This window comes from Amphibalanus amphitrite, unplaced genomic scaffold, assembly GCF_019059575.1.
Source record: "Amphibalanus amphitrite isolate SeventyFive unplaced genomic scaffold, NRLGWU_Aamphi_draft 001304F_arrow, whole genome shotgun sequence".
Classification (NCBI taxonomy): domain Eukaryota; kingdom Metazoa; phylum Arthropoda; class Thecostraca; order Balanomorpha; family Balanidae; genus Amphibalanus; species Amphibalanus amphitrite.
In genome coordinates, this window is record NW_024882797.1 from 153,437 (window position 1) to 177,952 (window position 24,516).

At 47.8% G+C, this 24,516-nt stretch overlaps 1 protein-coding gene across 1 annotated transcript; it reads right to left on the minus strand.

Moving 5' to 3' along the window:
- Nucleotides 1–10,981: 10,981 nt before the first annotated feature.
- On the minus strand, nucleotides 10,982–17,433 carry LOC122371994. The gene is made up of 2 exons (XM_043348816.1): nucleotides 17,370–17,433; nucleotides 10,982–11,606 (listed from the first exon to the last, which is right to left on the minus strand). The coding sequence occupies exon 2, from the start codon at nucleotides 11,579–11,581 to the stop codon at nucleotides 11,222–11,224; it is 360 nt and encodes a 119-aa protein (XP_043204751.1). The 5' UTR covers nucleotides 11,582–11,606; nucleotides 17,370–17,433; the 3' UTR covers nucleotides 10,982–11,221.
- Between the last annotated feature and the right edge of the window lie 7,083 nt (nucleotides 17,434–24,516).

The window sequence follows — 24,516 nt, forward strand, 5'->3', positions numbered from 1 at the left end:
AGATTTATTGACCTTGTTGTACCTATGATATATTGTGTGCATGTCATGTTGTAGCGTACGTAATGATACATTGTTGTACATTATTTACTTGCCATGTGCAATGTACCACACTATTTGCAACGTATTGCAATACGTTTAAAAAAGTGAGCTGCTATGAGGATGCCTGGAACAATATGATTGTGCTCTAGCTTTTGAAAATCGAAAACATGTTAATTTATTCAAACTTGATGATGGCGTAATGCCGAAAGCTTGTTTTACTGTTTTAGATATTTATTTTGCCTAAAATAAAAGCACTTTGACATGCGTGAGATCATTTCAAGCCTCGTTATATTAATAATAATCATGTCATCCATCCTCGCCCACATAAAAAAATGGAATGGTACTGTGCATTGACATGCAGTTGTTTGTCATTGCAATTTGTTCAACGTAATTATACCCGCTTCATATTATTATAGGCACCAAAGTGCATGTTTTAACATTATTTGTTCATTCCTAGACATGTGACTTAAGTTCCAATACGATACATTTAGAGTTGACGCTGCCATAGCTGCCCCAGTAATTTACAGATATGCATCTTCTGCCATCTTCAATGTATCTTGCTCACAACCGGCGTTCCGATAAAAACACGTGTCGTGCGTTGCTCACTCAGAACTTCGACCATAGCTTCTCCTGAACACGCGCTTTCAACCTTCCACATTAGGTTATTTCGCTGTCACTTTTGATGAACCATTTCAACAGCAGTTGACTATTGATTGGACGCAGATATTGCGATGGGTGGCCTTCAGACGGTCGTGCTGGTCACCATGTGTGCCGAGTGATGAGCTCTAACGATGAATAACTAAGCGGGCGGAACGGTCGTGGCATGCAAGAGGCACTTTCACTGCGCGACCACGGCGGCGGCTAGGGGGCGGCGCCGCCTGACCCCGGAGAAGACTGATGGGGGCCTGACCCAGGAACACCCCGTGGGAGGGCGGCCGGCCGCTCTGGGCGGTCCGCAGCGGGCCGACTGGGTACTGCCACAAAAACCCACCGATGTATCCGACCGGAACCCTGGCCGACGGTCGGTGTCACTGCTCAGAACCAGGCTTATCTGTAAGTCTCCCTAAAACATGTTCAATAGTTTTCCTCCATGGTTTTCCAAACGCGAACAGTAACTTGGATGAAAAGATGGTGATACGCATGTCAAATCTAAATTCCTTATTTCCATGAATTAATAGCATATCTGCATCTACCACTTGTCCACAGATAACAGTAGTACAGATAACAGATAACGACTTGTCATTTCTCAAATATTCACGGAACAACACATCTACATATAACTTGATGTCTTACATAATATCGCGTAAGGTCCCGAACGCAACACTTCAGCATCGAGTCTTGCGGGGCGGTATGAATATGGGTAAACCGTATGCTCCATACATATAGTTAATTGCATTTCGTGTCCCCAGCGTCATTCCGTACGATAATGGGCCACTTCAGTTTGGAACAACAAACACCGCCATTACATATAATGCTGACAGCAGCGGATATCGCCCTTCCGGTCTCGACTCGTGTCTGGGAGCCCAGTGCTTGCAATACTGCACCGAGTGACCCCGCTGCAGGCCTGCCGCCGTGCCAGCCGCGGTGGCGAAACAGCCTGACCCGTGACCTGACCCCCGACGGCCGGCGGTGACTCCACGACACACGGGCAGCAGCCACTACCGGAAGGAGCAGAGAGGGCACGCTTCAGTTGCCTTTCAAACACAGGAGACGGTGGATGGTGCGACGCAGCCGTGATTCGCCGCAAGGTCGCCACGACTGCGAGACAATCGGATGACTCGCTCTCGAGCTCGGTGGTAGAACAAACTCGGTCAGAGTCTTTGATAGCATGGCGGGTTTGGTAAGAAGGTCATGAACCCAGATTTGCATGCTTAGGCGGGACGTTGTGAAATGATTGAATTTATTATGGAAGATCGACGATGCGCAGCAGTGTTAATTATTTCAAACACTAGATCGTTTGCGCTCCTCGCAGATCAATTAGGCTGATTCCGCGAGCGTTGAAGCCCGTTAACCTTGAAGAGTGACTGAAATAAAGAAACAAATAAATGCTTTACTTTCACTGATATGAGTCAATGCATAACATGAGCATTTTTCTCAATCCACTTGTGGTAGGTAACAGCCATAATTGCAGCAAAATTTACTAAACCGAATGTAATAAGATAATGTCGCTGTAATGGTGAGGTAGGCAAATGGTGATCTTCATTTCACACATGAGATTTATGCAATCGGCTGAAGTTGCTTGCTTCTGTGTAGTATGTGTGCATGCGAAACGTGTTTTCTAGACGTCGTTCTCGCAGCTCCTTCCGTCCCAAAGCCATTAACATGTTCCATTAAAGGTTACCAATACAATTGTAAATGCACATACGAGCTTACGAGTATGTGCATTTGGACCGCAAAACCAGTGGACTGCGAATTTTACTCGTAAAGTGTAAATATGCATCAATTCATCATACTTCAGATAAGCGAAATCACTTCAAAAGCCACCTGGCACACAACAAACACCGGTGCACATTCGAAGGCTATTTTTCTATGTTGCGATGCATTCTCCAGTTACTACCCCTTGCGGCGTTGCAGTCTTTCAACATCTCGTAACACGTAACACGCACATCGTTTCAGTGGCTCAAAGAGCATTCCCGGTGCCAACAACGCAATAAACCACTATCTCTACATCTTTATCGCGCTGCCAGTGGCAGGCGGGCCGGCTCCTACCCGCGGCAACTGAGTGGCATCCTCGTTCATCTGACCGGGGAAGCGCAATCGCAACCGCCTCAACGCGCGTAAGGTAAACACCATGAATATTCCCGGGCTGCGGCGCGGCCGTTACAGGCTTGACCCAACTGCTGGCGATTAATCTCTGTGACATATGAGACTTGTTGGCCGATATCCCCACTTTGACAATGCCATGGAGCTTGTAGTACCTTCCGATCTTTGCCTTTCGCTTCTCACTGAGACAGGGTAAATGAAGACATGGATTTCAGGCCGTACGGTGAGTGCTTACATGTCTCAGGTGTTGGACAAGTGATACCAATCGCAGAAGGTGTTAGGGAAGGAGAAAGCCGAAGAATGTCGTTAGATTGCTTAACTATCACAGTGTGGTTAGCTCGCAGCCCGTTTCCCGCACGTATTTAACTTTTCACACTGTAACGTATGCGTCTAACAATGGTCTTACCTAGAGCAGCACAACGTCTTAGCCGAAATATGATTTTCCCCTGATAAATTGCTATCATATAACCTTCAAAATAACGGATTGATTTGCATCGTAAGATAAAACCATACCCATGTGGCTGACAGCGCCCAGCGGAAATTGCTGTATGTAATTATACTAATATAACTATACACTTATACAGCAATGGAAATGGATACATACACGCATCATTTTGATTTTTTCCTGTGTGATACCGTTGGAAGGTACGCTAAGGAAAAGCGTCATTCAAGAAATGAATTAATTACTTTGATATACAATTAACAATAGTTAACATGCATCGAGAGCTATTGCAGCAGTTGGTTTAAACTGTGAGGTGAGTTAAACAGCACACAGTTACACCAATAGCATGCTTGGCAGAGCTGCAGGGTATTTTCGGTGGCCTAGAGAGGAAGCGTGGCGTGTTTAGAGCCTCATATAACCTCAGGCCGTGTCGTTCTGTGAATTATCGTATGCGGTTTTTATTAGGAGTAGCCATGCTTTTATTCGCATGAGCAGCAGTCAATTATAAACTGCCGCGCTAATGCAACCAGAGGACTTTGAGATGAGCTGAAGATAATTTGGAGATGGTTTTAGACGAACAACAGGTCGAAGGCCACACAAACGAATGATTCCACGATTTAATCAAATAGAAGCCAAAGTGAGGCAACGGGCTGAGCTCACAGGTATCTGTCGAACACATGCTGGGTATACATCTCCCTTTTCCTCTCGTCCATGTGCTATCGCCAGTTTCACTGTCTGCTGTAACTCCTGTTACAGCCCCGGCACCGGGCACGCACCGGCCGCATCTCTGGCGCGGGCCGGCAGCTCCGGTTGTTCCATCACATTCTCCCGGCACTGAGTAACGCACCGTGCCGGTGCCGCGACCCGCGCCAGGTCAGGGGTCGGGCCGAGTCGCGCCTCTCGGGCGACCGGCGCCACGGGACGCCGCCTTATCGGTGCCGCGACCAGCCGGCAGTGACGCAAAGCGCGCCCGAGCCTTTCCCCGGCGCTTTAACGGTCCTGCCGGCCGGTTCGAGCTGTCCCTCTCCCCGTCTCGGTGACGGCAGGCCATCCAATGACCGCGCCGTCCCATGCTCCTCGGTGCCGTCTCCCCACTGAGCTGCAGATGGGTTTGTTGTGCTTCCGTGCCACCGGCGGAATATCGATGAGGCTATCGAAAGGGATCCTAGCGGACAAGGAGGAGGTTCTGCAGAGTGGTGCTAATTTCTAAAACGGTGTCCACTTTCGATCCTGCTCATGAAACCCGGGTGTTGGCAAACGTCCCAGTGGCCCAGAGAGTGGGAAGTGTAGGATGTACGGTACACAGTGGCTGCTTTTGAAATCAATTGCCATTCGTCTATCTTTACATATTTAAGGTCATCATTGCTTCCAGCTTACATCGCCTGTAATGTAGCCCGGCTACACTGAGCAATCCAGTTTCCCTTCCATTCCAATCCATTGCTTTAGCGTCTGTCAAAGCGTTAGAATCACACATAAGCAAGCGCTATATTTGAAAGACGGTGAATATTTGAACACCATTTCACAGGCTATTTACCATTTTTACGCCATCAAGTAATGCTACAAGCTGTATCTGATTGAAGTTTCTCAACCTCACGGGAAAATCTCATCGTCACGAAAGACGGACAGGACGGAGTGTTTCGAGCTTATTTGCAAGGATACACCTTCCAATAGTGAATCGTCCAGTCTTCTCCCCATAGCAGAAGATGCTTTCACTATTCTCACCGCCTGGCAGAGATACTCCTGTATGCAGCGTTACATTGTCCAACGTCTATCACTAAAGCCCCAGTGCAAAACAAAGGAACCGACTTGCAGGCTGACATATAAAAGTATAGGTACTGACTGACTGCCGTAAAACACTTACCTGCCGTATGATTCATCATTCATGCAATATATGAAATGTGTACCATATTAGGGTCCCTTTAAATAATTTTTGTTTGCTTGTTAACATGTTCAACTTTCTTGTTCTAAATTAGGTCAAAGTGCTTCCTTCCAACACTCTAAGTAATGGGGAGCCTTAGTCGAAATTCGACACAGGCGTGGAAGAGAGCAACAATTCGAATGACAAAAATCAAAGTGGTTTAGTTTTTATTCTCTGTCATAGGAGTATCAATATTACAAATCGGGTGCTCGAGTGGTCCACTCCTGTGCTCGCCAAAGTTTTTACGACTCTTGCGATCTTTTTCCTTAGACATAATATGTCTATATTATAAAGAATATTATTCTTTCCTCGCTTTCTGAACTACCTTGGCGAGAGTCGGGTGTGCAGGAGCACACCATGCCTCTGCTAGTGTGATATTGTTTTGAAGCTTAAATAAATATGCATTCGATAACCTTACAAGCCGCTGCGGAATAAGACCAAAACCATCACTGCCAAGTAAATCTCTAGCAAAGGACCTAGCTCCAAGTGCGAGTATGCTCATGGACAGCCGCACTCCTCACGACTTTTACCGTCAGTCACAGCCAGCCCGGCGCGGGAGCTGCAGGGTAGGCTCTCAGCGCCCTGAGTCAGTACGGGGAACTCTCAGCCATTAGCAGATCGCGGGCCATTACAGTGGCTTCGGCCATTACCGGCATGACAGCCATTAGCAGCGGCTACCGGCGGTTACCAATATACATAGTTTGTGAGCCGTTCATTTATGCAGGGTTTTACTCCATAACTTTTGGAATATTGCGCCATAATGTCATTAATTCAGATAGCTTTCCTGTAGTTTTCTCGGAAACATTCTTTTTGGCTGACTTTTGGGTAAACTTAAGAAAAAAAATCAGTTAAGACTTTACGACAGGAAACTGATGAATAAAAAAAAAACACGCACACACACAAGGACGACTAATTGTAGTAAAAACAACTTCGTTCATAGTTAGTGATAAACAATCCCCATGGCTCCGATTGAAACATGACGTTCTTAACACTCATTGCTCCATCTTCACTATTGACTTATGCGAAGCTGGTGCATTGGGAAACAGTCTCTCAGGACAAACATTGGAACACGAAAGGCATTGACAGGTCCTAATTAAAGGGACCCTCCCACCTTAACATTAGTTTTGAGTTGAGATAGCCAAATTGGTGGCCATGGCCTGCAAATACCGGTTTGGGCACTCACAACATCGAAAAATGCTTTAATTCGAAGATATGGAATTTCAAACTTGCAGTTTTCGGATTCTAAGGGGCTAATGCATTGGAATGCCCCCTTAGAATTTGTGACGTCAGCGGAGATCTAACGATTTTAAAATCTTAGACTAAAACCATCGTAAACACGTGGTGGTATACGCTGCTTTGCGCGCAACGTCTGCCGCACATTAGGGCTGCCAAATTATTGCTTCCAAATAAAGTCGCTAGTAACAGGGGAGATCCCAAAAAGTAAACAAAAGTAAAAGTCTAATATCTTGAAAACCAGTGAATATTTTTCGGTGAAATTTGGTAGATATTCGTTTTCGCTCTTTCTGAACCAAGGGACATCACTTTCATGCCAATTCATTAACTTTTTTGAAGGTGGGAGGGTCCCTTTAATCACTTAGTCAGCACGGCATTAGCCAATTGGAAATGGAAAGTGACAGGGTGTGGGCACGGATTATTTGTTTTAGTGATCCTCGTGACCAGGGATTCAATAAACAGACAGATGTCACCTTTGGCAGAAATTATCCGGCTCAGCCCGCCTACTCTTCTGTGGGTGGTCTCACTAAACGGATCGAGGGACGTCACCTTTCATCCTACCGATGGCTTCTTCAAAACCAGCGACTCTTAACACGGCAGACCACAGGTCGCTCGATTGTATTCCGAGTGCTCCGTCTCTGCAGACAGCGCACCCTTGTCATGACGTCATCGGACCAAAGTTGACACCGCGCGGTATGAGTGAACACAGGCCGCCGGCTAGAGACGAGCCGAGCCCAGGCACGAGCCAAGACCTATGCTAATGACTTGTGAAACGTCTCGGCGACTTACAAAGGAAACTCACCTTCGTTGGCGCGGCTAGTGCACATGTTGCGACAGAGGAGAGCCGTGAGATTCCTGAATAAATGGGAAAAGGTAGGGTCAAAGTGTGACAGTACCTACAAACAGTTGATACATTGCAAATAGAAAGGAAATTTAATAAGTGCACAGATAACAGTAGTACTGGATTGGAAACAGAATATTGGCAGTTGCAGTAAGAGGCCGAATGTTTTTATGCGACGGCGCCAAAATGAGATTCTCGCGTGCTGCTGGGTGGATAATTTGTGTGTTGTGTATTGCAAGAAATCGTCTTTTTTGCGCTTTGTCGTTTACGTTTAAAATCGAAGCTACCAAAATTACTTTCATTTGCTTGAAAATTAAAGTATTTCACTTTTAATTTGATCATTTAGAGGGCACAATGCGTGGTGTTTTCTTTTGAAAAAATTGTGGTGCAAAGCCTTACATACGTATAGGTACATCAACAATGGAGGAGGGGAATGAGCGGTAAAAACCTGCCGTTCTGGCTACAACCCAACGAACCAAGAGGAACAAAAGATTAGAACAGGAGATGTCTCACATGCCACCTATTCGCTTTTCTCACCGAAACATCTCTACGGGCTCAGTGGGTTGGCGCCATGGGTCACCGTGACCGGGCTGAGTGGGATCAGGACTATTCCGCTGTGTGTGAGCTGCATTTCAGAAAGGAAGATTTCGAAGAAGATCGGTCATTTCGCACCGGCATGCAGAGACAGCGCCGTCGGCTCAAGAGCGGCGCAGCCCTGTCAGTATTGACCAGCGTGGATTACGCGATGCCCCCTGTGCACGAGCGGCCAGCGAAACGCCATGGCATCCGCACGCCACTCACACGTGCAGGTTATGAAGGGCCAGACCGATGCGTTTTTCACGAATGACAATATCAGCTATCAGGTGGCAACTACAACTGGTCGAGTGTCCGACAGTTCCTGGAGAATGAGGCGGTACTCCGGGTCACTGGTCACGTTTCAGCCCCACCGACGCCTCCGCCCGAATGGCATCATCACAGCAGGAGTGACAGCAGGATGGTGCTCTTGTCATCCAGGAGCTAGTGGCGGCGGTGGCGAAAGCCACTGAAATGGAGGACCTGGATGACAGCGCCAAGGCCTCCCTGGGACACAGCTCCGGCGCCTTGGCCCGCTCGGCTCTGCGCTCGGCCACCAGGCGTAACAAGTACGGTGCCTCCGCCAGCCTGCTGATCTATCATGGGGCTACGCCGCTGGAGGTACGACTGGAGAAAGACAAGGGAGACATCGACCTCACCGTGAGGATCTGCCAGATTTGGAGGCAACTGCCGAAGACGGAAGCTAACAGGTACCAGCTGCTGGTCTGCGATCAACCAAGAAGTGACGCAGAAATGACGAAGATAGTCGTAAACCGAGATGTCGAACTGACCGGAAGTCGTTTACAATGATAGCCACGACGTCCTTAGGAGCCTCCTTCCAGAGATGTATGCGACGGTTTTCAATCTATTTGCTGGAAAGTGTGGAAACATGGTAACTGATAAGTGAGACAGACACTCAAGACAGCGCTGTCCATCGAAAGTCAGGAAGCAGACACCCCAGCCACTGGTGCAACCCGATCGAGGACCGACAAGAGGCCAAAGCTCAGCAGGGTCAAGAAGATGTAAGGCGGGGAAGTAAGGTCGCTGACGAAATTGGGAGGGCAGGCGAAGCGAAGTGACACTTGAAGGGGTGTTTTGTGACGTTGGTTTGAATCGTGACGTTTGGATGGTTCGTTGTGACAGGACTGGTATCGATTAGCATGTAAATAAAGAGATCAAACTCCCATGTATGTACAAGTACTTTTTGTGGATGAGAGTGAGAAATCATTATAATCAAATCAGTGGCATACGTTCCCTCACCACGGTGAAGAAAGTGTAACCAGCAACGTTTAGTAAAATAAGTTGCCATTATGCAAAAATGCAGCAATAAACACGAGCACGGCTAGTCGATTGCTTCTTTATAAGTTTCATTCACATAAACCAATATTTTTTGTTGCCTGTGAGAGGAGATATCGAAATATGGGCACGATATATTCGGTTCTGTTTTCGGCCTCTTACTGCAGCCACCGGAATCCTGTTTCCAATCCAGTACTACTGTTATCTGTGATAAGTGCTATCATCACTGCTTTAGAAAAGCATATTTTAAACGGCCAAAGCTTGATATAAAGCTAAAAGCGGGACACAACTATTCGTTTTTGACCATTGACAAACATGGCGATTTCAAAATCTGTTCGGTCATCTGTTTTCAAATGCAGAGAAATCAAAGAATGTCTTCCATAACAGAAACAAGCCAGACACGATTATTCACGGCGGCCATATTTCCCCACTGCACCCTCCTCGACTGAAAGTAAGCCCGTGAACCCGGAAATTGTCGTCCGTGCCGCCCGTCAAAATTGTCGCGGGATGTCTCCCAGAACGATGTCCGAAGACACGGTGACCGAGTGTGTGGGAAAGGTAACGTGAGCGGACCCAAATTATCGATCGACAACGCATTCACAGAGACTCTCACATAATGGCTGCGGTTGAATGTAGTGTTGGTGTTATTGATCACTTCGGCTTTATATTGGTTTGGTAAGTAAGGTCATTTTCACCAAAGGACCGTCCACTGACCTGACATATTTTTTGTTGTCATCCAGGAAGTATTGTGACATGTGAATGTCGGCGAACTTTTATCACTTAGTGACCAATGTAAGCGACCAACTACATACACTCCGACCGTCCTTCTCTTTGCCTCTCTTCTTCCATTTACTCGCTTAATGTTATATTTATAATATATGCGTCAAGTATTTTCTGATTAATTACCTTTGCCCCAACGGTGACAATCTAACTGCATATATGGCGCTTATGTATAAGAATAGTTAATCATTCCATTTAAATAATTCGATGTATGCATCGAATTACACAATACCTAAACATGTCAGTGGTCTATCACCACTTACGCACTCGTTATCGCCTCACACATCGCCTGTTAGCACACATCCAGCACCCTTAGCTCCCGTCCTCACCACTCGCAATTCGTCAGCAGCTGCTCCCCTTCTCCCACTGTCTCAGAGAGGTGACGGACACACCCACCCAACCGGAAAGACGCGCCAGACCCGCCGTCTTTGGAGCGTCCGGGCAGTACTGCTGCGACCTGTCGTCGTCCCATGTGACAGGTGTCAGACAGATGAGATCCGGCGCCGCACAGCGCCGTCTGCTCTGAGGCAAACGAGGCGACGAGGCGACAGAAATGTGGGTGTCAAGGCTGCAGCTGAAACCAGCGTCAGACAGGTGCGCGTTAACACATCGGCTGACTGCCGGCGCTGACGGATATGTGTAAATTTGTTTATTTTTTTATTTTATGGGTCTTGGTATGTTGTTAAAAGTGCGGTATTGAGGTTTTTGTAGATTTCTGAGCATCTGTAACTGTAGTAGTTAGTCATCCAGGTCATTTGTTGGAAATACACGAGCATCGTGAAGGAGAACACATCAGTTGCAGTTCGAGAAAAGAGGCTTTCGGGGGTGCCACGAGATCCTAGGGGTGCTCCTAAGCAAGACGCATCGCCGTTTCTGATCCTAATTCGTCACATTTATCGGTTACTAGTCACTTCAGTGTAGTTCTCTGGCGCATAATTGTTTACGTCATCAACCAGCTTACAAATAGGCCGTATGGCACGGGAAACTTTCACTCACAGCACGTTTCAATGTCAGAAGAGGCAACCCTTTCCAGTTCGTGTCTGGTATAACACATCAGGCATTTATCGGCGATAAATTATCGCCGATATGTTATCAGGCTCTAGGTTCGATCATGCGTCTCATTTATCATTCAATTTGTTCACGTCTATCTATTACCAAATCGGCTACTCAGATAGCTGTTCGAAATATAAATAAACAAATATAGTATGCCACTCACGCAACACAAAGAACTAGATAAATTCAACTTAAATGCTGAATTTGATTAATTTGAGTTTACTTTTTTGACAGCATCATTTATCCGGAAGGCTATTGATAAGCATATAAGAAGGTAATTTTTTTACACGATAGGGCTCCGCTCAGAGTCGGCGCTAGTGATCTCAACGCTGGTGGTTGTCCTTTCCTCCAACTTCTTGGGCTTCTCATCGATCAGATCGTCGAGACGAGTTATCTTCTCTGCTATCTTCTTCGTCATCGGATCGGCGGCGGATCGCTTTTCGACCATCTCGAACTTGTTGCGGCTCTCCGTAATGATCTCCCCGTTCTTCATGGGCGCCACCAGGTTCACCTTCACGCCGCCGCTGGACCGCGGTCCCGACGAGAACGGCGCGATACTGACGAGCGGCGTGAACTTCTTGTGGCGGCCGGTGAGAGCGCTCCGCTCTGTCGTCCGGTCGCTGTCGTCCAGCCAGTCCACCATGGTGCGCGAGGTGCCGGACAGGTTGCTGTTGATGGAGTTGAAGTCGGTGTTACGACTTTTAACACGATATGAAACACCATAGAGAGCATGATTCATGTTATCTATGGAAACACCGACACTGGCGGTCGCAGCCGCTAGCAAAAGGGGGGGGGGGGGCCAAAGTCATACTCGCGGGACATAACATTTATCCGTCACCGGGAGGGGGGGGGGGGGTGATCGGCTAATTTTTTACGTCCACGAGGTGCCGCGCAGTTGGCATTACTTATGCTTCATCCATCTGATTCTTGCGTGAAATTTTTAAGCTCAATTTAAGGCAAAATCACCAGTTCCATTTCCCGTCCCACGGTGCTTCCACCGGTCGGCCCACTGCACCATGACGACGGATCGGTGTACAGGGTTGGGCAGATAAATTGGGACAAATTTCAACTTCCTCTAAAACGACTATTTTTTGAGTGATTAAGATAATTTTTGAACGTAAATATGGGCTAATGAATACTTTTCGATGTTATGCAGGTTGCGTTGTAATTTTGAATCGGCTGATCACAGAACGTGGGCTTAAGCAAGTCACTATCAACTTAGTCCGCGCCCACATGCGTGCCAATACTCTAATTATGCTCCATCAAATGGCTGAAAGTAGTGTGTATCGAACAGACGTAAACGTTGGAGGAAGAGAAGATGTTGACTCATCCTTACATACTTATTGCATTGACACCTGCCGCTCCCCCGGTTTTCCAGGGGGGCTAAAAGGAAAAATTCAGTTAAATCAGAGGATCCTCGCGAAAACAGTGGCGCGAGCTTACAACGAAGGTAGCCGCGCCATGAGAAAGCGATATACCAGCACCTCAAACATGTACTCTTATGCATTGATGCATATCGACCTGTTAACATAGGGGAAAGTGGGGTAAGACGGTCAGGGTAGGTAAGACGGGCACCCCTTCTGCAGACCAAACCAATAGCGCTACGAGCAAGAAAAGTTAGGACCAGAATTGCCTTTCCCACTACACACCACCATTCAAGTCTGGTGAATTTGTGTTCAGTCGATAATCTTTTATTTTGATTTCTTTAAAACACTCATTTCATTGAAAACATCCATAATGTATTGTGCAAGCTTTTGTGTACAGCACTATAGAGTTAAAAACTCGCAATCACTTGTGGTACACTCATATGCCAACAGTGTTCATTTACGGCGGATTTGCTTTGTCTGCATCAAATTGTCCACAGCGAAAAATCGTGCTGAACTTCTGACATTGAGTTTGGGGTAAGACGGGCAACTATGAACCCAATGGGTCTGTAATGGTGAAAATATTTTTGTTGCTGTAGGAAAAAAGAAGCATTTCTAATAAGAATATGTTCGATTCCGATACTCACAGACATGTTAGCAATATTCCTTCGGCACAGTTTATTCTCGAATAATGAATGTGAAAAACGGTTCTACATGGCTTCTGAACTAGGGCCTATATAGGAGCATACGCCTTCTGCACGAATCTCGTATACTGCCATTTCCGAAGCACTTGAGACCAACGAGCGACTGTATAAATGCGGCTAATCTCGGGCATTTGTTGCGAGCTGCGCTGATCGGTGAAAGAAGCTGGCCGTCTTGCCCTACCCATGTGACCGTCTTACCCCATGGGGTGGGGTAAGACGGGTTTTTGCAAGGTTTTGCAAAAATAGCTGCAGTTTATTTGTTGAATCAGGTCTAAGTCTCATCTTCTGGCAAATGAAAGTAAAATGTCTGAAAAAGGTTTTCACCCAGTTTCCCGTTTCTATGATGTTTCTAACCGGCCGAAAAATGGCTCCAAAGTTAAGGTGCCCGTCTTACCCCACTTTCCCCTAGATGTTGAAGCAGCTGTGACGTTAAAAAGATTGTTTCCTCTTAAAGGGCTTTGGAGAAGCGAGCAAGCACGTGCAGGTCTTTTTCGACGATGGTATCCCCATAACCGAACATATGAACAACCGCAAACACCATGAAACATCGCAACCAGCCCAGAAGACGTGATCTTAGTTCCAAAAAGCATGCAGCAGACCTCGGTGATGGCATTCCACTCGGTGACTTCTGACGGCCACGTGGGGCCCCTTATTTTACGGAATCGGGAGGAGGTTCGCCCTTACAGCGTACCTAACCATTATTCCGGCAGTTCGAATCAACAAGATGGAAGAAGGCATCATCCTGCATGGAGTGATGCTCTTCGAGGAGTCAGCTCCCCGGCATACAGTAAATTAAATACAAAATCTCCTGAAACGGAGGATCCCGGAAACTGTACCCAAGGCTAAATGGCCCCTCCCTCATTAAACCTCAGCCCACACAAGTTCTGGTTGCTGGGGCGTTTTTGCGGCCGAGTCTAACGAACGTCCCCATGTGACTGTGGTGAGTCTCAGCAGTGCCAGTTGGCTACAATTACGAGCCATTTCAGAAGGGAGATCTCGCCGCGCGTGCGGCCAGTCCAGGCACCGATAAGGACTGATGCAGGTGGACCACAGTGATCATATTTGGTGATAAATGTGTAAAATTGGTGTGACAATATGTGATCCAAATTTGAAATGCCTACGTTTACAAATTTCTAAGCTACGGCGTTCTGAATGCAAATATGTATTTTGTCCCAATTTATCTGCCCAACCCTGTAGCATAGGTATACTGGAAGGTCAGGCACGCGGATTCATGACCTTACCACTATAAAACAATTCGGAAAAGTACAGATACCTCTTGCTTTGAACAAGCATGTGAAACCCAGAGACCATTTTCAGACTATGACATTTACTCATATAGGTAACATACCTAGTTGTGTGGCGGCGGGAGAGAGTAGGTACACCGACCGACCTCTGGAGACCCCCCACAGGTTCCGAGCTTTCAAAATTGGCATCTGAGGGCCGCGCGCGACTCCTGCGGGGCTTCGCAGCGGCTCTATTGGGGCTCACTCAACCTGCCTAGTCTTACTGCTAAAAAGACTGGCCCTGAGCCCTAAGGACTTCATCAGTCTCTGCCAGCCCCAGGACCCACGCCGGCTCATGGGGTCCCGACGTCGAAATATGAGGGAATCTGCGCCGGACCATCAGGACGCAAAGTAATCTCGATCAGGACCAACGTAAGGCTGTGCCGGAGACTGCGTGAGCCCTCTGATCTTCAGAAACCCACCCATATATGTTTTCACGTAGAGGCCAGTTTAGGGCCCTCAGAGACCAGTACAGGGCCTGCAAACTACAAAGGCCAGTAGTTTGAGGCAATCAGTGACCGAGTTGGGCTCTCAGAGGCTAATGTGGGTTATTACAGGCCAACATGGGCCCTCAGAGGTCAGCGTGGGGCCCTAAAAGACCGGCATGAGCCGTCGTTGGACCCCAGAGGCCAGCAGAGGGCCCTCAAAGGCCAAGATGGGCCCTCCTCAAATGCCAATGCAGGCCCTTAGAGGCCGGCATCGGGTCTTCAGCAGCCAGTGCGGGGCCCTCATTGGCACCTTAAGGTTCGTCTTGGGACACCACAGACAGAAATAAGGCCACCAGAGACCGGTGTGAGACCCTCAGACGCCGGTTGGGACCCCTGAGGCCTGTTAGGGGCCCTCATAGGCCAGATGTGGGGTCTCAGAGGTTGATGTAGGCTCTTAGCGGTCAACGTGGGCACTTGACCGCCACTGAAGTTCCCTCAGAGGTCAGTGTAGGACGCTCAAAGACCGGTGTGGGAGCTATATTAATAGCTGGGCGTGGGTTTTTTTTGAGCTTCGTGACGATCGAATAATTGCCAGGGCCCCATACACCTATATGGGGGCCCATTGGTTGTTTGAGGGGGGGGGGGCAAATGATATGATGGCCCCCTTTATTGACCTTGGGGGGGGGGGGGTCATGGCCCTGATGCCCCTCCCCCCCCGCGACCGCCACTGTGTACACATTACACACATGCCTCTGAGATTACATACTAGCTCATGCAAACTCTATGCAGGCCCCGGAGTTCCCACGCTAATCCTTAAGAAACCAAGCCGGCATACGGCGTCACCACCGGGCTTCTGAGGTGCACAGCACCAACCCATGAGGTCTTACTTTAGTGTCTTAGAGCCAATCTCCTTTAGCAGGGCCCACCCACCACTGCCGAAGAGGGTCTCATGCCAGCCATTGCTGGGCCTACGAGAGCCTCAAGTAAACCCACGCTGATATTCCATATAAGATCCGGCCATACTCGTGAACCGGTGCCAGCGACGCTGACCACCAAATTGACAGAATGCGAAACTGAGCCCTCATGAGTGAAATTTACGTCCTTTGATGGCGCAAGAAAGAAAATGAAACATACGAAAAGCTTTTCTAGGACTTTTGTTCGATCTGAAAGGTGGGGCCAAAAGATAGTATGGCCCCACCTTTCAGCACCAAAGGGGGGGCCATGGCCCCCGTGCCCCCCCCTGGGACCGCCAGTGAACACCGATAGGTATTTGTATAGGTACCTATACTGTGTCTGCTAATACATGTACATATGTTATCCATTTCAGAAAATCAGGCCTTCGCTGTGCAGACAATTTGTCGGCCACCTGATCCCTTAAGTCTCACCAAATTACACCCGGACGTCTGTGAACAATGAGGCCGAAATCTCACCTTATGCTGATCTAGGGTCGAGAAGGTCACATGACGTACTGAACCACCTTACGGCACCCTAAAGTGATAGGGCTGTTAAAGCAGTCGGCGGTATTATCGGCCCTATCCCCAACTGTGTGAATAAACTCTAAAAATATCCACTCCTCCTATCCCCACACAATCCGCGTACTTTGATTTTTCTTTTGTTGAAGAAATTGACGTACGATTATAAGCATGGCTACTGCAGGAGTGGTTGTTGAATGAAGCCCAGCATTTAATAATCAAATTAGGATATCATTACAGGATTAATTTGGATAGCTCCATTTCGCTGACTGTTCAGGCACGTGAAAGCATGCATGTGCATTGCACATTCCTGTGTCCAATTCAGATTCCATGCTCTAGTCCCAAGTGGACGCACTTTTGATTCCGGTTACGAAATTCATCGTGCAAGGCTACGACCTCATCAAATTACCTCCGATTGTGAAGCTTCATCTCGGAGTTATTTTGTCTAGCGCCTGCTGTTGTCCAACAACTCATACTGGACAGTTACAGAGCAGAGAGACGGTAGAAAGGGGCCACTCGCTCTAATCGAGCATATGGCTCCAAAATAAGATCACGGATTACCTCATACCATGACATCAAAGGCCACGCGCGCCCGCACAGTTAAGCTGCTCTTGCAGGCCTGTAGGATTGACTACATTAAAGGGACCCTCCCACCTTAACATTAGATTTGAGTTGAGATAGCCAAAATGGGGTCCCTGGCTCACAATTACCGGTTTCGGCACTCACAACATCGAGAAATGCCTTAAATCGGAAATATTGAATTTCAAAATTGCAGCATTTTGATTCAGAGGGGCTAATGCTTAGGAATACCCCTCTGAATGTGTGACGTCAGCGCAAATATCTAACGATTTTTTAATGTTTGACTAAAACGTTTTGTAGCATGCGGTGGTATATGCTATTTGCGCGCAACATCTGCCGCAAACGCCGCACTTCTAAAATAAAGTCGCTAGAAACAGCGGAGATCCCAAAAAAAGTAAACAAAAGTAAAAGTCTAATATCTTGAAAACCGGTGAATATTTTTCGGTGAAATTTGGTAGATATTCGTTTTCGCTCTTTCTGAACCGAGCGACATCACTTTCATGCCAATTCATAAACTTTTTTGAAGGTGGGAGGGTCCCTTTAATGATGATAACCGGAGATGAAGTTAATAGACGAAATACATCAGGAAGTCTACGCTCACCTTGCATCAAAACGGTGTGATGAGGCCCCTCGGCGCTCCGAGGAATGTCGCGTCGCGTGTCGTGTGGCCTAATATAACTGTTAGCTGCCCAAACTCCATAATTTAGGCATGCAATGCATTCAATGTTTAAAACTGGAGTGTTTGAAGGCTTGTATTTGACGTGCGTGAAGTTAGCGTCGTATTCCGCGACGGATTCAGCGTCGAGTCCGAATTTCAACTAAACTCAACCTATCCGATGCAGTTTGGGACGCTGATTCCGAATATCGTATTCATTTCAAATTTCAAGGTCATCTTCAAGGTCAAATCACGGATTGAAATTGAGTCCCCGATTTTTCCTACACCGATCGTCCGTTCCGATTTCTGAAGGTCGCATTCGATAGCTAGGGTCAGAATCTCAAATTCCCTAATATATACCTTATTAAAAATATTTGACCTTAAAGGTCATTGTATTTGAACGTTTGAAGGAAGGCTTGAAGGCTTGCACGAAGATTGCCACAAAGGCATGCTTGTATTACACGCACATCTTTTTAGTCGTAACTATATTGGATATGAGCCTATACGTTAAACACTTCTTTCTCTTCCCTCTCTCAGGTAGTAGGTACGCCCTTCTGTCCCTTTAATTATCTCTCGTCCCTCTCCTATCCCCTCTCCTTCGACACTTTCTCCCTCTATTTTCCTCCCTCCCTCGCGTTCCTCTCCGCGCTCACGCCCCGTTCCAGCCCCAATAAAAACGCTCGGACGTGGTGGCCGTCCATCTTGCCCTGTTTACTGCACTTGATGGCCGTTCGGATGGCTCCGGCCCGAGCAGACGCTGATATGAGGGTATCCCATAGCGTCGCAGCGCCACCGGCGGCTCTCTGACCCGGCACACCCAGGGGTGTTTCACCACCCTCTCCGCTGCACCCATTTGTGACGCGTCACTCGCAACAAAGGACCGAGCTGTTCCGGACATCATCAGAGGGACGTCCTCTGCCTACCAGCCGACGTTTTTGCCTGGCGATGACATGCCTGGAGCTCTCCCCTCCGAAAGATAAACCGGCATCTCAGCGTGCGATATCATCCGACACGCGCGGTGGGCGCCCATTACAGGACAGGCCCGTTTATGAAGACGCTGTCGTACTGCAGTAGTTAGCCGGCGAACTGGCGCGGAACCCGCCGTTCCCAGCCGCTCCGAGCAGTCACAAACACACCGGCGCCGGTTTTTGTGGCCGGCCGGCCGGTAAAATCACAGAGCTCCTCGTCCGCCGGCGGCGCGGCCCTCTCGGCCGGACGCGCCCCGACTTGCGTCAGGTCGTGTCTCTGTAATAGACGGCAGCGGGGGTGATAAACAGTCGACTCCTCTCACGCGCTCGCCGACCACGCATGTGCCTTGCTAATGACACGGGCACTGCGACAACAGACAAACGCGTTGCGCCATCGACGATTACCGAGGATTCGTCTCGCTCTGTGTGTGAAACGGGGTCCTGTGAACGAAATACGGCGGCGACGAAAAAATCGAAATGAGTCTCATTAACAAGGTCATTCATCAGAGAGCAGCTTCTGATAATGGCCCCTTAGTGCGTGCGCAGACATATCGCTTCGTGAGATGCTGGTGAGGCGAAGTAAAAGGGCTGATTCACTCGCATTTGAGGTTCGATAATTAATTAAGAGTGTTTTAATGAATGTTACGCTGGCTGTGTTTTATATAGAACGGTGACAATCGTGCGTAAAAAACTCGCCAACTACCACCTATTTAGGTAACGTATACGCACTATACGCAGTAGGCATGAAGATTGACCGGACATTTATTAACCCGGCACCGCCTGGGCTATTTCCGTACCCACGACAGCCTGGGGGGGGGGGGGGTCGGATCCGACCCCCCCCTGTTATCTCGAGAACCAATGGTCGTATCGAGCCCCGCGAGGCGGCGTTCGAAAGGTCTCTACGAGACCTTCTCAAAGCACTCTTAAGATTTTAAGATTGAGGTCAACTTTCGGGTCAAGGTCAGGTCAAAGGTCAAATTCAGGGGTTTTGCATGGATCGGCTTACGGACAGCGGAATCGATAGCTGCTGCTCGAAACTCACCAAAAATGACCTCAAAGGCCTAGTGAAGGTACCATGTGCGTATAGGGGTCATACTAGGTACAGGTCAAGGTCAGGTCAGGTCACGAAAGGTCACGGTTTTCACTTTCTGCTACATGGGCGTGCGACACATGTTTTATGGCTTATTTTTCACGCCGAATCCGATGGTAATGGTTATATGTGACCCCAAGTCACTGTGCTGGTGATAAGTGTGCATTGAAAGCATAAAAAATCGTTTATACTATACATAACTAAACGAGGGCTAAGAAAAAAGGTCAATTTTTCAACTTTTTATTTTTGACATAAAAATGCACTTTTCTAGACGAGCTTTGTCCCAGGAATCTAGTGGTGCCATTTGTTTTCACATGCGATGTTCAGAAGTGCCTCTAATTCACGAAAATGCTTATGACGTCACCATGCCCTATGCATGTTGGAGCTATTTTTTACAATTTGGGGGTCAAAAATCAAGATAGAAAGTTGAAATTTGGGGCATCTAATGTTCTAATAGAGCTCTACAACATGTATTCCGGTTTTTTGGAAATTTCCAAAATTTTGGATTTTATTAGCTGTTTTCCAAAAAATATAGTTTTTTGAATTTTTAGGGGTGAAAAACGCATTTTATGGAAAATCCGAGATAGCCATTTTAAAGAACTCGTTGAGCTGCGTCTTTTGATGTCCTTAATTTGCAATTTGCTTCAAACCCTGATTTTTGGCGATTTTTTAAACATTTACCACTTTTTGACTAAAAACGCCACGTAGTTACATCACTAAAATCGATATATCTCAAAACTTTTTGGAAATTTTTTCTTAAAAATTGCACAGGAGACGTCAAATTGATGGGGGAGAAGGTATGCCAAGTTTCAAGTAGATAGCGAAAGTGGTTCATGAGTTATTCAAGAAAATCGGAGGGGGGGTCGGATCCGACCCCCCCCCCCCAGGCGGTCGCGGGTTAACCCTCGCCCGCACATGGGGGGGGGGGGGGGGGGGTTGCCACCCCCCAGGTAGTCTTTCTGCCCTGCACTCAACATTTTTTGAGCTAGAAGGCTGATTTTTCGTATAGCTGCTCCTCTATCCTTTCTTGATGTTCACTGAAAATTTCAAGTTTCTGTGGTTTTTGGTTTCGGAGATATGACCTTGTTTTTCAGGTCATGTCATGACCCAAATGGCCAATTCTCAAGATCTTGCGTTGGCTATGGGCCTTGTGAGCTTTTGACACCTTGATTTCGGCCTTTTTTGCCAGTCTTACCTCCCACCTATCATGGAACATGTTGTCATCGGTATATGATAAGCAGCGCACTTGATATCCAACGGTGACCCAAAACAGCAACATTTTTTAGTTTGACCTGACCTGGAAGGTCAATGACTGACCTGAGCAGGTAAAACTGGATATCATTGGATTCGGCTCTTCCCAAAGAATCTTTTTGGTCTTTACCGCTAAGCTCTATCTCCAACAGGAACGAAATGGCGCGGGGGGGGGGTGGCAACCCCCCCCCCCCATGTGCGTTCTAGGATGGGAAAATGGCATGTGCGGGCGAGGGTTAACGCTTCGCAGGACGAACAGCACTCGGGACAATTACTGGCATTGGCCGTACAGCCACTTCATTTGATATGAGCTAGCTGAAAACGAGTTGAGTAGGCACCTCAACACGGATTTACCTAGCTATCCTCGCCCGCACGGCGTCGATGGCAGCGCGAGATGTCTTGTGCAAACGCAGACCATTTATAGGCGCTGGGCAGCCGTGTTTGCCGTCGGGCCGTCACCGAGAGCCGCCGCCGCTGCCGGATGACGCCTGGGGGTCTGATGACGTGCCGCGTCATCGGACGGCCCGGCGCCGGCGTTACACCATACCACCGGCTGGTTGATATGCCGGTGTGGTGGTTGGGGAGAAGAGGTGGGGAGGGTAGGGTTGAGGGATGGATAAAACCTTATAATACGGAAGATGTGATACCCGTGAATGAATGTAAGTTCCCGTGATTATAAGAATACACTCGTTACGTAATGTACACTGTACAGCTCATAGACTCGATGACCCTGCCGGCATTGTATGTCACCCACAGAACGATGCTTCTTTTACCCACTACCCCAACATGAATCGCATGTGTCAGCGCTTGAGTCCCAGCTGAGTAGCACGCTTGAGCGAAGGAGAGCCCGCCGTCGCGTCGGCCTACTCGAAGGCACGAGTGGCCCCACGGTCGAGAGCCCCTAGACCTCAGTCACAAGGTCGGCCCGAGCTGGACAGGTGCGCGGTAAGGCGGTCAAGCATGCCAGAGGTCGATGAGCTTTGAATAAACCTCCATGGGGCTGACTAAACGTAAACATCCACTGGACATTTGAGAATGCATGAGCCATGAAATGTGGAAAAGTTGGACATATCAGTATATCTCGCGTCAAGTTTTTGGCGGCGGATTCACTGAGCGACCCAGGCATACCTAATGCTTACGCTCCATTCACCGATAAAGTGAGGGACAGCTGCCATGATAAGTGCTCACTGCTCACTAGTTAACCCTCGCCCCGTTGGGGGGGGGGCATTTTGGCCCCCCCCCTGTGGTTTTTCCTGAATAGCAAGAAAACGGCGGCGCGCAGCGCCGCCAAATTTTCAGTACCTTCCCGGGCATCAATTTGACACCTTCACACCAAATTTCAAGTCTTAGGTCACCTTAGGTCAGGAGTTATTGAGGTCAAACTGAGGTCATGTTCGAGCAAAAATGAGCAAAAAACATGCAATCTTGAAACGCTCACCAAATCTACAGTTATCAATCAATTTCAAAGTTCTTTATATGGTCTAGTAGACAAAAAGCGGCGCTAAAAAACTGCTATCTCGGATTTTCAAAATTTTTGGTTTTTGACCAAAAAAAAATTCAAAAAATTGATTTTTTTAGAAAAACTTTAAAAAAATCCAAAAATTTTCCGAATTTCGAAAAAACCGGAATATATGTGATAGTCCCAGCGCTCTTCTATATACATACCAAATTTCAGATCGATATCTCGTTTTTTGGCCAAGTTATAGCGAAAAAACTGTTCAAAAATGATGACGTCAAATTTTTGAACTCAATTTTTAGCAATTCTAGACCACGTACGGCAAAACAAGGACCACCATTGAACTCCCCGTGACGAGCTGCATCGATTCGATACCCATTTTATGCAAAAATATTAACTTTGAAATTTGACCTAATTTGACCTGACTTTGACCTGACCTTGACCTGACCTTGACCAAAACGTGATCTAAGCTGGCCCCAAAGGCTGCCTGACCCATATGATCGCATTTGTCATGTAAAATGGACCATAAAACATGTATCACACGACACTTTCATATTGTGATCCCCCCGTGACCTGACCTCTGTGACCTGACCTGGTATCAGTGACCTCAAATAGCAAAATATGTGTTTGAAGAACATTTCCCCATCGATGATTTTCAATGAAATGCATTTTACTCGATTTTACAACGCATTTCTTGAAGTGCCTGTAAACGGTGAAAATTGGACCTTTGACCTGACCTGTGACGTCATCGGTTTGACCTAGGTCAATAAAATTGGGTCACAAGGTAGTTCCCCGTTGGGGCTATCCAACGCCGTTTACCGCTTGTCGCTATGTTGCGTGGTTCTCGAGATCTTAGGGGGGGGGGGCCAAAATGGCCCCCCCCCCAACCGGGCGCGTTGCTCGGCAGAGCCCAACGGGGCGCGGGTTAATAGTGAACGAACTGAACGGATAACTACGCATAGCGCCGACAGTCTGTGCATTACCGTCCCCCGAGAGAACGGACGTGAGGGAGCCCGCACCGCTCATGCTGCTCGTTAGGGTGGTTTCTCGGGTTACCGGTGAAACAGCAGGCTTCATTACTTTCATCGTTCTCCTGTGGCTATGATGCATGGTGGGGGCTCATTACAGTAGCCGGCTGTAATGAGACTAACGGGAAAGGCGTGCCGCGCAGACCGAGACACGCCGAAATAAAACAGTAATGGGCTAAAGCAGCAAGGCGGTCTCTAAATACTTAAGTGTGTCACGACACATTTCTAAGTGAAAAGGAAGTCAAGTTTAAGAGCTCTGAAGCTTTATTTTTTTAGTATTGTCGATAATCTCATCCGTATGACGATATTGTAGGCCTACCACTGCTGTCACTACACGGCTCACCCACGGGCTAACTTCAGGATCTGAGCCTGAGGCAGACGACCCACCGACAGGTGTGCCCAGTCGCGGCCCACTGACCCGGCAATTATAAACCAATCACGGTCGGTACTGTCGTGTTCGTGGGCTCACTAGTCCCGTGGATGAGCACTAAGGATGATTGAAGAACAGGACACACGTGAGGGGGCTGGGGGGGGGGGGGCGGTGCCTTTCACGGTACACACGGCTCCTTCGAGGACAGGGGTGGGAGGTCGTGGACTCTGAATAAACAGGTGTCTGAGCTAACAGGGCCAGAACTGACGCAAGATTATGAGCAGGTGCGCCACGAAGCTAGAGTTTGAAAGATCCTGTGCATGGTGGAGCTATCAAAATATTACTTGATGGTTTATGCTCCTTCGGTCTAAAATAATTTTTGAGTTGAAGTTCGGGTCAAGGTCAGGTCAAATAACCGAAATAAGAGACTAGCTGCAGTAAGTGGTTTCGAAACGTTACGCTGACTGCTGAGGGATCTGTTGTCATAAGCTCATCCAGTCGTAAATACAAAGATCATCATAACCTAAGTGCCAAGTTCAAGCAAAGGTCAGTTGAGCGAAGGTCAACCGTCGAAGTCTAGGTCAGATCACAAAGTCGGTCTATTTACCCAAACATGTAGCAAGAAGGCTGACATTTCAGTCACGTATGACACATCTAATTAGCAATTTGATGCGAAAACCTTGAATGACAGTTGTCTTATCAGCGAGTGGATGTTGTGGCAAAAACGTGGCATCATGAAATGGTCATCAGCGTTACCAATGTTGCAACGTCATGCCCTGCTCTACCACTCTGACCCAGCATTTACACCGCTCAACAAGCATTCGATCCGGGCGTCAGGCCAGCTCTCGGCGCCCGCTTTCATTCCTCGTTCGTGAGAGGGGTGGTGGGGCGGTGCAGACGTCTCGTGACCCCGGCGGTCATACAGGTGAC